The 15,135-nt window shown below is 31.7% G+C and overlaps 1 protein-coding gene across 1 annotated transcript in view; it reads right to left on the reverse strand.

Moving 5' to 3' along the window:
• LOC106679658 (cAMP-dependent protein kinase type II regulatory subunit) overlaps positions 1-12,208 on the reverse strand; it is a 23,282-nt gene extending 11,074 nt beyond the window's left edge. The window contains exons 1-5 of the mRNA XM_014418937.3: positions 11,876-12,208; positions 9,014-9,105; positions 7,423-7,509; positions 1,763-1,869; positions 109-367 (exon numbers count right to left, since the gene is read on the reverse strand). Coding sequence (XP_014274423.1) covers positions 109-367; positions 1,763-1,869; positions 7,423-7,509; positions 9,014-9,105; positions 11,876-12,089 — 759 coding nt within the window. The 5' untranslated portion in view covers positions 12,090-12,208. The remainder of the gene's footprint in view (positions 1-108; positions 368-1,762; positions 1,870-7,422; positions 7,510-9,013; positions 9,106-11,875) is intronic.
• Between the last annotated feature and the right edge of the window lie 2,927 nt (positions 12,209-15,135).

The raw sequence follows: 15,135 nt of genomic DNA on the forward strand, positions 1-15,135 counted from the left end.
AGAGAGAGAGAGAGAGAGAGAGAGATTAGAGTTTAATCAACTTATGAAAACATTTCGTTTTTACAATATTAAAAAAAAATGAATAAAATATAATACATATATGATTACCTCAAGAGCAGAAAGCATTGGAACACTTTCTATAAGCAACTCATACATTTTTCTTTTCTTAAAAGCATTCTTTAAAACGATTCTACGGAAAGTACTTCTGTCAAGAGCCCATAAGACACCATCACTAGCAGCTTTAATAGTCGCAGCCCTAGGCATATTATATAAAAGAGCAAGCTCTCCAAAACTGCCACAATTATTGTAAGTATGAATTAATTTCTCAGTTTTATCATCCATGAGAACATAAGCATCATAAATCCCACTGAAATAAAAATACATAATTCATTAAATTAAATATTAACTTAACCAAATTTCTTTTTAGCGAAATGTGTTATATTAATTTGTTTTCCTAATTATAGTTTAATTATAATTATAATAATGTGAATTTATTACATGAACAATAATATTATCCAATCATAACACTAAGAAGTGTGAATAAGATTTAAAAAACTAAGAATTATATAGTCTACTTTAATCTGTAAAATATTAACCTTTAGAAGGTATTAGTTGTACTAATCAGGGCTATCCTTTAAAAACTAAATACATAAGTAATAGTATCAAAGGAGGGAGCCATGCTTTGACATTATTTTATTTTATTAGTTAACATGGATGAAAAAAATAGAATAGTACTATGTTAAACAGTTATATAATTTCCCACAATTTTACTACTTTAACACACAACCATATCAATACATTAAAGATAAAAAAATAATTATTTATAATCATTACAGAAATTCAAAACAGGAAACCAACACTTCTCTCTGCTTTCTTAATCGTCTTATGTTCATTTTACTATCACTTCATTTTTACATAAACATTTAAATTCATAACACAAGGTAAGCAAAAATAAAAGGATATTAATATATAAAATAATGTTTTACTTAAAAACCTTGGTTATGATAAAATCATTGAATTCCTTGGTTTTTCAAATAAATTCAATAAACTAACATTGGAGCAAACATACAGTATAAATAGGTCATATTGAACTTCAGGGGACCATCAAATTTTGTACATTAAACGCAGTGTTCACTATAAAGAATATATTGAACATTTTACCATATCAGAACATCAAATTCAATGTATGCCTGTGTGTTAACATACACAATAGAATTTCCATTATGAGCAAGTAATTTAACAATGATTTGTCTAAGTTTTTTCTTTAATTCCGCAGTGTTTTAAGAGCATGTTAACACTTCATGTGGATAATAAAAAAAAAAAAATAAATAGATAAAAAAGTGAGCCTACCCTACTATAAATTAATAATCATGCAAAAACAAATATATAATTAATTTATGGGGGAAAAAATCAATAAGCCTGAATAGCTTTCATAGGAATTTTAAGCTAAGCTTAAATTTATAATTTAGTGTGCTGCAAATGATAAACAAAGATTACCCAACAATTGATGAACGAAGAATTATGCCGAACTGCTTAGTCTAAGATAATCTACAAATTATAAGTATGCTATGTATGCTACAGTGATTCATTTTAACTCCAGTTACAGGTAAGCTTTTAAGTAAAACTTTGTCCTGATTTTTTTCCCTTAGTATCGTGGAGTAAAAATTTAAAAGCTATCATTTTCGTCTTATATTTTACAATGGTATAAATCATAAGACTAGCTTAAAATCAGTGAGTCTAAGAAATAAATTAAGAGCTTTACCTTTCAATGACATAAAAGTTATCACCATCATCTCCTTGTTTAATTATACCTTCTCCTTTCTGAACTTGTTTTTTAAACATTGCATCAAGCACCTGGCGAGTCTGTACCTGAAAATAACAATATATTAATATAAAAGAACAAAAACTCCTCTCGGTGGAACCTGTCCACTACGGAGTGCGTACTCCGGGGGGAGGATGGGGGATTCCTCTTAGGAGGGGTGGTCTGAATTTAATGAATGAAGACCCATGGACCAACAGGTACCCAGTGCTGGGGGATATAACCTGGCTACCCTTACTCCCGAGGGGACATTAATATTCAGGAGGCCAGTTTTTCCGAGGATGTGGGGCCTCTTCTACTGGGCTAATCACCCGTGGTTGAGTATATAGGATTCAGAGAAACTTAAATTGCCTCGGACTTAGATGGAACCATCGGTTACGACACTGCACTCAAGACATAATATTCGGAACATGGAATATTAAAACATTGACTGGAAAGGAGGTGAAATTGGTGGAGCAGATGAAGTCTTATAGGCTAGATCTACTGGGCATTAGCGAAATGAGGAAAAAAGGCAATGGAGAGGTTTATTTGGATAAATAGCATGTCCTTATCTATTCTGGTGTTCCTGCAGGAATGAGGGAAAAGGAGGGTGTTAGATTGATTATGAAGGACATACTCTTTGCAAAAGTAGAAAATTGGGATCCTGTATCTCCTAGAATAATTACAGCAAACCTGGAATTATCTATAGGAAAAGTGGCCATTTTTCGCCCCCACCGAAGAAGCTATTGCTTTGGACAAAGAACAGTTTTATGCTGAGTTAGAAAGGGAAGTTATTAAAAGCCAGGACAAGAACAGAGAAGTAATCATTATGGGTGACTTCAATGCTAGGACTGGGAGTGACTACGTCAAAGCACATGGAGTTATGGGAAAACATAGGGGTGAGCGCAATAAGAATAGAAATGGGCAAAGACTGATTGATTTATGTGTCGACTACGATCTGCTTATTGGTAATTCATTCTTTCCACACAAACAAATTCATAAAATAGCTTTTTCCGCTGAAGAGAGGAAAGTAAATAGTATAATTGATTACTACATCTATAGTCGAAGGATAAGTCAGCTGTTTACTGATATTAAAGTGATTAGGGGTGCAGAAATTGGCTCAGATCACCTCCTGTTAATCAGAAATACTCAAATTCTTCCCCTTAGGAAGAAACACCCAAGAACCTACAATAAAATAAATGCTATTAAGCTCCAGGAACCTGGAAAAAGAGCGGAATACTCAAACCTATCAGATTCAAAACTCCAGGACATCAGCATGGATGGAAGTGTAGATAAAATATGGTCAGAAATAAAGAAAGCCATACTGGAGGCTGCAACTTCTATTTTCGGGATTACCAATATTTCACTGGAGAAACAAATCCAAGCTAGTAATGACGGTGGCAAAAAGAAAGAGTTGGGAGGAATTTGGTCAAAATCTGCAGAGCAACTATCATGAAAACAACAAAATTTTCTGGAAAAAGATTAAGGTAATGAAAGGAAATAAAAGCAAAGCAATACGAAACGTAAAGAACGAGGGAGGCAGATTGATTACCGGGAACCAGGGTATTTTTAGAAAGGTTGAGACGCCACTACAGGGAGGTTTTTTTTGGAGATGCTGAGGAGAGAATGATTAGGGAAAGTATATGGGATGAATATGATAAGGTAATATGGGAGGAAGAGGTGGAAGCAGCAGTGGAGAGATTAAGACTCGGGAAAGCAGTAGGAAGAAATGGCATTGTTCCTGAATTCATCAAATATGGTGGAACAGAATTATAGAAAGCATCACAGTGCCTTTTTCAGAAATTACTAACTGAAAAAGCTATCCGTAAGGAATAGGAATACAACGTAATTGTCCCAATTCACAAAAAGGGCAATACTAACGAATGTGAGAACTATAAACCTATCTGTCAATACCAGGTTGAGTACAAGCTCTATACCTCAATATTAGAAAAGAAGCCAAGAGAGCTAGTTGAGAAGGACTTAGAAAAGGAACAGGCTGCTTTCAGGTCTCAATTCCAGATCATATATTTTCTCTCAAAACAATCATTGATAAATCATGGGAACGAGGAAAAAGCATCTTCTTGGCATTTATAAATCTAAAGGTTGTCTTTGATTTGGTCAAAGGCAAGAACTGTGGAATGCTCTTTCTGGAAAAAACATCCCGCAAGGATTGATAGAAGCTATAAAATCGACCTATCATGATTCCAAGGGAATAGTAAGGATTAATGGAAGAGAGTCCGATACCTTTGCAATTGAAAAAGGAGTAAAGCAAGGAGATGGTTTGAGGTCCCTTCTGTTTATCGTTTATTGGATGAAATCCTGAAAATGTGCAAATGGAGGATAGTCAGCACTACTATTAGCAAATAGAATATGAGGACAATCCTGACCCAGGTAATGGTATTTGCCTGACTTGATGATATTGTCCTCATAGCAGATACTAAAGGGAACCTAAAACAAGGTGTAACTGAATGGAACTGTTTCTATAAAGGATACCACTGAAAAAATATTTTGAGGTTAAACCAATAGGAAAATGTCCAAGAGGGTACAACAATATCAGAATACAATGGAAGGACTACATTTCCAAAGTGGGAGATAGAAGAGGGAAAAACCGGGATGCCATGAGGGTGCTTGTTCGGGATCGAAAGGCATGGTTTGCCTGGACAGAGGCACTTCCACACTCAAAGGCACTAAGGAGGAAGAGAAAGAAGAAGAAGAGAACAAAAACTCAATAAGAGGCATAAATTAGTAGTTAGCACATAATTAGAAGATTCTAAACACAAGACTTTGTGTCTCTAAAACCAGCTAACACAATCAATTAACTGGTCAATGTCAATGTTGCTAATTCAGGCTAAAAAATAATCTATACAATTTAAGTTTTAATAAAATAAAAAAAGTTTGACGAAAACTTATATCAAAATTTCATATAAGTTCTGTCAATACAAGTTCACACCAAAACTGTTTTATAAAAGTTCATATAAGAACATTTTAAATATAAGTTTTATTGTAGAATTTAATGAATTGAAGATGGAAACATTAAAAAAAATTTGGCATAAGTTTTAGGTTTGAGAAATGACTTTATAAATCTTGGGATTACCCAAGGTCATTCTTAAAACACAACAAAATATTTGGGCGAGACAAACGAGAAAATTCAAAATCCATAAAATCAGCAATAAACAGAAATATCTTCCTCAGAACTACATTATAATTTAAAAGTCATTCCTACTCCTGAAAACTTAAAAAAAAAAAAGTATTGCTTAAATGTAGCAAAGAGAAAAGAGCCACACTAGGAATATGATTAAACTGACTATATAGGAAGAAGGAGAAGACTTGTGGAAAGACTAAAGACAGGAAAAGAGAGAAGGTTCAAGAATTATTGCAATAAGAACATGGAAAAAAAGACAACCCAAAGAATAAAAATTTATTGTTACCATACCCATATTCATGAAGGGTACCAGATTGAATTCCTAAACTACAAGTCTTTCTATCACAAGTTTTGCACAAATTATGAGCAGCGATCTTTGAGAGAAGATTGAAAGTTAAGAAGAAAACCATTAGGAAGAACAGGCAACTTTCTGACCACATCAACATTCTGACGCAACTCAAGAACACAACTTAAACCTGAAGACAATTATAGAAAAAGCTTGGGAATGAGACAAAAATATATATTTGACTTTCTTAGATATAAAAGTAGCATTTAATTCTTATTATACTGGACTTCTTGGAGCAATTCAGTCAATCTGTAATGATTCTAAGGGGATAGCAGAGATAAATGTGTAGTAGTCAAAGAGCTTAAATATAGACAGAGGGGTTAAACAAGGTACTTGTCTTAGTCCTTGACCATATATAGTATCGGATTAGATCTTGGAAATCTGTAAGTGCACAAGTGCAAGAGCAATCATAGGCAAATGAAATATCAGAACAATACTCGCCCAAGCTCTTGAAAAAACAGATGATATTGTATTAATAGCAATCTCAGTATAGGCATTACATTAGGAAATTGTGGAATAGGAGGCTGATCTTCCAAGAGAGAGGATGTTCATAAAGAAAAATTATGCAGATGGAGTGAAAAGTTGAAGACAGAGATCAACTGTTATGAAAAGACTCTGGAGTTGGAAGAAAAATAAATATACCTAGAGAAACCTGTTAAAAGAGATGGTAAAATAGACCATGAGATATCAAATGCAATAAAAAAAAAAAAAAAAACCAAATACATCCAAATTCGTCACACTATTGTAAGGAACTGAGATTAAAAACATGATAAGAATAAATAAAACACACTATAACTTCCAACCCTGCTGTACATAAATGAGAGCTGGGTTACACTTGAGAAGCATAAAATCAGACAAATCGTGTCAGAATAAAATATTTCAGGAGAGTAGCTGGTCGAATGAGTAGAGGTCATATCCATAACAAACTGATTCGAGAAAACATAAGGGTGTCATTGCTGATAGAAACCCTGGAAAGGAAACAGCTCAAATTGTTGGTCGTATTAGGAGGATAGATGAGAATCTCAAATTTGTTGAGAAAGGGACCAAAGAGTTGACAAAAAAAAAAAAAATGATGGAGGAAATCACTAAGCTAACAAAGAAAAGAGCAGACAGCTACATACTATGAAGATGTGGGCAAGGGACCATGATTGCTGTTGTAAATAGGTTAAGGCTCCTTTAGGCTGAAAGGAACTAAGAAGGGACAAAAATAAGACAAAAGCCACAAACATATTTTGTTCGTTTCCTGGTAAACGGATTCAGAATAGTCTTAAAACATAAATAAGTAATTTTATAAGTCTATCCTAATGAAGTGATTTCTACAAAACATTTCAAATTTAGCTAACCTACCAAGACATTTTTTTTCCGCAAGTTTAGAGATGATTTTTCAGGGTAGCCCAAGATTGGTATAGCTATTTTTTAATCCTACTACATAGGCTAAAATTTCAACAACAGTTTGCATCTTTTCATTTCGGAAAGAGATAAATAATCAAAAATGTTTGTCAGGCAGAGTATTTCCAGGATAATGTTTATTGTTTGAACTTTTTCATGTAAAAGTTCATGTGCTGCTTATAAGTGGGGACATGAATATAATATAACTTTTATAATGGAGAACTTATACATAAAAGTCCTGGCCAAAACATTCTTCGAAGAGCTTTTATTTTAAAAGTTTTAATGACAGATAAAGTTTTCAAAAGAAATTTTAGTATAAAAGTTCTTGTGAGAACTTCATAATAAAAGGTCTAGTATAAAAATTCTTGCACGAAATGTTACAAATAAGTTGCTCAGAAACATAAGCCAGAACAAGAACTTATTCAAAATAAAAGCACAAAGTAATTTTTGAACCCTGATTTAAACATAAAAATAATCAATTTAATATTTTTTCATCAAACTATTGGTTCTTATCACTCCATTAACCGCTTTGGGCACAGAATTCACAAGTTTCAAAAAATCTCGTCAGGAACCCTATCTTCATTGTTGTAGAGAAGGCAATTTCTACAGCTTCAGTTCATCAAATTCAAACAGGCCCACTTCAGCAATTATCATTCAAAACGTAAAACTAAATTTAATAAAAAAACTAAAACTCAAAAATGCTAATTAAATTCTAAGACATAAAATATAAATAAGGATAATGCTTACTGAGTCAAGAGATCTGAAAAGAAGAATATTCTTGACAGCCTCAGCTAAATTTTTCCGCTGTAAATCTGTTTTAGGATGCACCTGGGCCTGGAACAAATAAATAAATTCTATGATAATATGGAATGGTTGAGAATAATAAGAACGAAAATATATAATTTTTAAGCAAGAACAAATTGTCTTCATATTTAGGGAACTAGAAGTCAAAGGTAAAAATCATCTAATGATAATAAAACTTTTATTATTAGTTGTAACTTCTTAAAGGGTTATTTATTAATTTGAACTTAATTGGACAATTGTTTCAAATAAATTTTCATTATGATTACTAACAGCAAGTTTTGCAAAAGTTGTGTACTCTCCAGAGTCCATCTACATACTTGTTAATCATAATTAACATTCATTTTCAATAAATATTAATTATTTATAAAATTTACATTAGTACCCTGTTGATACAAATAAGTAATAATCAAATGGAGTTCTTTTAAAACATAATAAAAAAGATAAGTGAAGATCCATGTTGTGGAGAAAGTGTGTATAGTGTACAACACACCCAAGCCAGCTATTGTGTTTTGTCAGGACAAATACAGACTAGTGCAGAGAAATACAAATCCTTTTTTTCTATGCATTTATTCCATTATGTTCCACATACCACTTTTATCAATATCACTGAATGTGTGAAGAATATGTGAATCTTAGACAAATTTTAAATATCAGTAAAATATTAATATTTACTTTTGGCAATGAACTATTTTTCACTTGACCCAAAACCTCTCATACTGAAATAATGAGTCCTCCACATATCTTGTATCAACTTACTTCTTAAGGCAGGGGGTGTGGTATTTCAAATCTAACAGAAATGTACGTGAACAAAATGTGGGCTGGAATGTAATATTTAAAACCAAAACATCTCAATAACATTTTTAAGTGAAGAAGAAAATTCTAGCTACACAAATTTTATAATCATTCAAGGTCAAATTTGGTAAAATCCAGAGTGCACATATTCTTACACCAAACAGGATGATACTTATACTTATAATTCGAGTACTTAATAAAGTGATCATAATCCAAGTGATTAACATGATGAATAATTATATCACTTAAAAAAAGTAATTATCAAAATTATAAATAAATAAACATCATTTTTAAATCAATAAGTTGTTTGAAAAAAAAAATTTTTTTTTAACAATACTTTTACAATTATTTCCCCACTAAAAGTTGTAATGTATTGATATAAAAAAAAGATGTTATTTTTCATAATTTTCCAAGGCTTTCTCATCTCTTAATAGCATAGACTATCTGCTTATAGCATAAAATATCAGTAATGATTTACATTTTTTAAATTAAGCCAAAATGTCTATGATTGAAAGAGAAAAAAAAAGTTTCCCAAAATCTTGTTTAAGTGATGGTAAAAAATAATTTCAATGCCCATTTATATTTGTAACTAGCTATTTGACATTTTGTATAGGAACTTTTAGTAGAGTAACACCACTTTTACTGACATACTACTTATTATATTTTAATATTCATTTACCTTTCTAAAGATTTTAATTCATGTGAGATAGGAGTACAATATTAACCCAAAATTTGCAAATACCTGATAACCTTCGTCATCATCTTCTTCTGGATTGTAAGCTTCTGCAAACACTGATTTCCTTCTGATGGTATAGCGAGCAGGAATATTTTCTTCTGAAATAGCGTAATATAAAAGTATAATAATGTAAATAAATAATACCATTACTAAGTAATAATTATTTCTTCAAATGGTGTCATAATGAAAAGAACAAGAGAGGGTACAGGTCTTGACCTCAACCTACAGGGTTTGAAAGGGGCTAAAAAATCATACTTCATAATTGCAGGACTATGAGAACATTTTGGAGTAAATGAAATAATATAATGCCATCTAAATTCTAAAATCTAATAAATTACTATCTCAAACAAAAAAAAAAAAAAAAATGAAACCATAGCTAGTTTAAAAATTAATAAAACCACAGTAATATTTAATTTCAAAATTAACTACTTAAGTTCAACATTTTGAATGACAGTGTGGTCCCAGATTGCTGATTTGAAGTTTTACAAGGGGCTATATTATCTTAAAACTTTGGTGGTGCTTTGCAAAAGGACCACTCAGCAATAGAAATAAACATTTATTTGTGAGCTGACCTCAAAAACATTTATACAAACAAGGACTATCGGAGTTCCCATGAATTTTTTTATTATTTCTCCTATAATTAGCCTTAAAAAATACTCCAAAATTTAAATATTGTTACACTACAGCTGCGAAAATTCAACTACATGTAAGAAAGATAAATTTTTCTGGGATCACAACCTCCAAAGCGGGCCTGGGGCTACCAAAAATTAAAGTGTCATAAACCATAAATTAGGGATTTATGGCACAATCTATTTAATTGGTACTTACATAAATATTCCTCAAACAAGAGTAATTAGATCAATCCATAAGTGTTTTTGGAAAGGGTATTTTTATTCTTTTAAAATGCAATGAAAACTAACAACATAATTTTTTTTTTAATTTCCAAATCAAGAATGCACTTCTGGACCATTTTTAGAATATATATTGTGAGTAAAAATTAAATTAAATTAAACACACAGATGGTGTTATTTTGGTTTGAAATTATTTCCTTGAATTGTATGTTAATATGATTACTTTCATAACTAAACAAACTAATTTATAAACAGAATCATATATAAACTGCCTATATACAGTTCACCTTCTAGTATATAAACCATAGACGGATCTCATGTAATTAAGAACCATATTACTCTTAGATAAGGTCATAAAAACAGAAAAATAGTAAAGCCTACTGTTCTTCTTTCTTTATACTATTCTATATCATTTTAGTTTGAACAGGAATGGAGAAAGTTAAGAGGAAAAAGTTTTCCCTTTAAAACCAAATTTAAAAAATTAGGATTCTGCGATAAAAAAATAATAAATTAATTTATAATATAAACTAATTATTGTTAAATATAATATTATAAAATATAATATAATATTTATAGTTTATTTGGTTTGACAAAGTAAGCTATTTTTCTGCTGCATACCTTCACAATTTAGAAAATAATTAGGACATAACCAGTCATCAACTGTTGCAGTTTGATGTGTCAAACAGTGCATTGCAAATTGTAACATAACTATTTTGAAAATTCTTAATTATTTCAACAAGACATGTATTTAATGGGGCCAATATATCATTTTGGTGTTTCAAAATATCCTTATTTTCACTCATTATAATATAAAGCATACAATAAATACCAGTTGAAAATTACACCGAGACTGATTAAACAATAAAAAACTAACATTAAGTATATCGTAAAATAAAGCCTTTCAAGGAAAAGAAGATTTTTTGGAAGACTGTAGTAGAAAATTTACTCTTGATATTGGCCAACACCCAATTTCCCAATCATATTCTGAGTTAAACACTAATTAAGCTGACAACTTAAGAATAAGAACATATGATCACTTTACACTTCAAAATAATTGATACGTTAAAACAGTGTAGATGATTTAGAATGAAAGAAGAAAACATTTATATGAAATCTTTATTAACTATGTGAAGGTTTATTAATGGTAAAAATAATTCTGCAGAGCAAAGGGAAAAAAGTTAAAATACTTGTATTATTTTTATTATTAAGATTAGGTAATGAACAATGAGATCTAAAGGAAGAATACTTTATGTAAACAACTAAGTTTTTGTACAGATAATACATAAAAAGTTCACACCAACACGTATGGTCGATACTATGAACCTTAAACTTTTAAATTAATAAGTTTAATTTCTTGACAGTTGAAAAAGAGTGATTTAAATTGTTGACGGCCAACAGTTGACCTTAATTGTTATCAGCACAATATTATGTTTATTTCTATATTTCCTACACTCACAATAATTTGTACACAAACATGAATTATTTATTAAATCGTATAACTATTGATGCTTCACAATCCACTATAATCAAATTGTTGAAGTATCATACTAAAAAGGTTAATTTCGATACTACTAGGAGATACATTAATAAATATTTATGAGAAATTTAATATAAAATTATTAGTTGATATAATAATATTACTCGATCTAAGTCCAAAAAACAGGAATTTTAATGATAAGAACAGTAATGACAAACACTGAAAACTTACACATTTACCATCATATGAATAAAAAACTTACTAATTTATTTTTTGTATTGACAAAACTTTTACAAAGCAATTAGCAAAATAACTAAATAGTGGTAAAACTTGTTTAAAGAATAAACAGCGGGACTCCTGTTTTATCATCTATCATCAACTGTTGAGTTAAATAGAGCTATTATGACGAATTTATAAATAACTTCATTAAGAAATTATCAGAAAAAACACAACTAATAGTTAAAAATCACCAAAAACACAAATTTTCAGAATAAAACTAATTAACTACATTGACAAACAGGAAAAAATATTTACACTTACCACTTTCATCATCATCAGATCCCAATATATCATTTTTGCTTTTAACGTCGTTATTTAATTCTGATCTCTCAGTTCTTTTTCTTTTGAAAAATTCAATGGCAAAGTCAATGAAATCAGGAGGCTGATCTAGTAAGTATCCTACAGTCAATTCCAATAATATTCTTCTAAATTCATCGGGTACCCTAACTTGGGCATACTCTGGAAGACTAGTCATAACTCACAAATCCGATCAAAATAAGTTGAAACGAAAAATTCTCACTGACAGTAGGTAACTTAACAAAATATGGCAACCGAACCAGGCCTAAGAAGACACACTGCCAACCTTATCAAATCCATAACTGATAAAAGAAAAGGCTAAACTGATAACAAAAATACTCGTCAATCTGCAATTATCTTTTCAAAATTTAAAAATAAAGGCAAAAGAAAAAAATGAATAACTCCATACATTTAATTTTAATAGAGTGGATATAAAATAGTCACTAACATATAAAATGATTTGGAATGACGTCACATACCTAGTAGAAACTCCAATTAACTAAGAATAAGAGCAATCAATATTGAAATTTTTCAAAACAAAGCTAAGCAGTTAAGATATTTTATTTAAATTTAATTAAATTAAAAATGAACTGAGCTTCAATTAGGAAAATAAGTTACTCAATAAAAAAAATAAAACAGTAATTTCATTCTTCAAGAGAATACTTTTGAATAAATACTAATATTATTAATATCTTTTAATAAAACCTTAGTGAAACATGATAGTTTAGCGTGTTATATTAACACTACACAACTAATTCAATAAGATGAAATGGGAGTAAAAAATTGTCAGGTAGCTTGCCAGCGTACATTACCGTTTATCTTTTTTTCGAACAAGTTGCAAGGCTTAAGATTTTGATAATAAGTCATAAAATTCAACATTAAATCCATCTAAAATTCTTTTCAGGAGGTCACACGAAGGTTAATCTGTGGGGTATAAATAATAATAAAATTACTATATATAGCCTTAATAAACAGACGTAGTTGCAAGAATTTCACTTAAATCAAGTAAAAATACAGAAAATACTCATGGACTAAGTGCTATAGTAACTAGCACATAAGTTACTCGATGTAACAGTGCTCGGTCATTACTTTTCCTAATGAATGTGACGAGAAAACGATTTGAGGGTCTGACAAGTCTCGCACAGCGAGTCACTCTTATTTCAGGAGCACTCTGATGTGCTTCAGCCATTGCAAGCATTAGGCTGCTCCAATTGCTCTCTAAGGTGTTGGACAAACGAATTAGTAATCCTCTATTGTCTGGACTACTAAAATAGTTCACCATGCAACTGCAAGAATTGTCCACATTTCTACCTCCTTGATAATATTTTCATTCAGCAAAGCCGAACGCAGTCCCAGAATCCTCAGGCTTTTTAAGGCGGTACCACCTCCAGACGCTTTCACTAGTCATGCTAGTAAGGCAGTTGTAGTGCAACATTGGAACCTCAAAGTCCTTAATAACTAGTGAAATAGATCAGATCTGGGGCCCCTGATCACTTGTGATGCATGCTAGATCAGCAAAACGTTATACCTGTTCCCGGCCAAACTAGTTGATGCACAGCCAAATCGGTTTATCCTATCTATATTATTATTGTGGATATTCTATCGTCTAGTGTTCAAGTTGATCAGTTAGAATGGAGAGAGCACTTTTTAACAGGAATTTTCCGAAGTGAAAATATAAAATCTTCTCATTTCAATGTTTTAAAAAAGAATCAATCCTTGGCTGAAAAAACTCAAATCAAGACGATACTTCATCGAAGGTGATTCAAAAGGTTTGCGCTTTTGAACATTGATTCTGCTAAAAAAAATTTGTTGCCCATAGTAAAAAATCATAAAATACTATATTCCTGCTGAAGAATTTAATGACGTTATTGTTGCTGCTCTATGAGCTGTTGGATACGGTGGACGTGACAGATTTTTGGCAGATACATCTTTAAAATTTGGAAATGTCACTGTCACGATTTTAAAGTCTAAAATCAACAGGCAAACTAGGTTGTCCTGGTCCGAACTAGTAAATATTGATAAGCCTAGCAGTATGTGTTACCAAAGTAGTTAAGCCTAAAGTATTTAGACCAAACTAGATTGTCCTGGTCTAAACGAGTGTATCCTGATACGCGTAGGATAGACTGATTTGGCCTGGGAAAAACTAGTATGATCTGAAATTGGATTTGACCTGGGACAAACTATCTATCAGTAGGCACTACAACCCTTCTTGTACGAAAAGGAAACAATTGCAGGGATTTAAGCAATTGTTTCCTTTTCGTACAAGAAGCTGCTTCCCACACTTCACAACTGTACATCAGTAATGGCCTTCCTATTGTTTTGATAAATTAGAATAGTTGTATCTGGTTTTAGTCTAGATTTTCGATGGGATATATGATCGCTTATGTTGTATAGGTTTGGGTTAAATTGAAGCTGCTGTGGTGATTCCAGGTTAGGGAATGATCCGGATCAACTCCCATATGTCTTACTGCTTATCTGGCAGGATTCTATTGCAATTTTTCTCTGTAAAGGATCAGTTTAGGAGGGTCTAAAGGGCATCTTAGAGAGGAATTCACCTGGTAGACGGATCGTGCAACCAATTAATGTTTCAGCAATACTAAAAGAAGTTTCATCACGGAGGCTAACACGTAAACCCAGTAGTATTGTCGGTAGGATTTTCGTCCAATACGCGCTATCTAGAGGTGATGTTAGGGCAGATTTTAGCGTCCAGTGCCATCTTTCCATACATCCATTTGATTGGGGGGGAGGGGAGTTGAATGCCGTGGTTCTATTTCGGTAGAATCGATTCAAACTGTCGTCCCTGGTCGGTAGTGACAATGTTTGGCACACCAAATCGACATGTTCAATGGGTATGGAATTCAGTGGCAACGGTTTCTGCTGTAACCTTTTTCAATCCTGGATAAACAAAATAGCCACTATGTCGTCATTTCCGTGCTTGTATATAATTTATCATATGAATTGACTGATATAAGGAAGCCAGATGGTCCGAATTGATATTACTGTTTCCGGCTTCTGGTTGAAGGCATTAGTAACCTGGCGATTTTCTGTAATGACATAGAAATTCTTGCCCTTTATTATGTGCCTACAATGTTTCATGGCTTCGTATATGGCCAGTAATTCTTGGTGATAGAAAGAGTATTTCTTTTGTACACTACTTAAAGCGTTTGAGAAGAAGCTGAGTGGTTGCCAAAGTTTAAGTGTTCTTTTATTCCATTTTATTGGAG

This window comes from Halyomorpha halys, unplaced genomic scaffold (assembly GCF_000696795.3).
Source record: "Halyomorpha halys isolate HHAL.00 unplaced genomic scaffold, Hhal_1.1 Scaffold213.1, whole genome shotgun sequence".
Taxonomy (NCBI): Eukaryota; Metazoa; Arthropoda; class Insecta; order Hemiptera; family Pentatomidae; genus Halyomorpha; species Halyomorpha halys.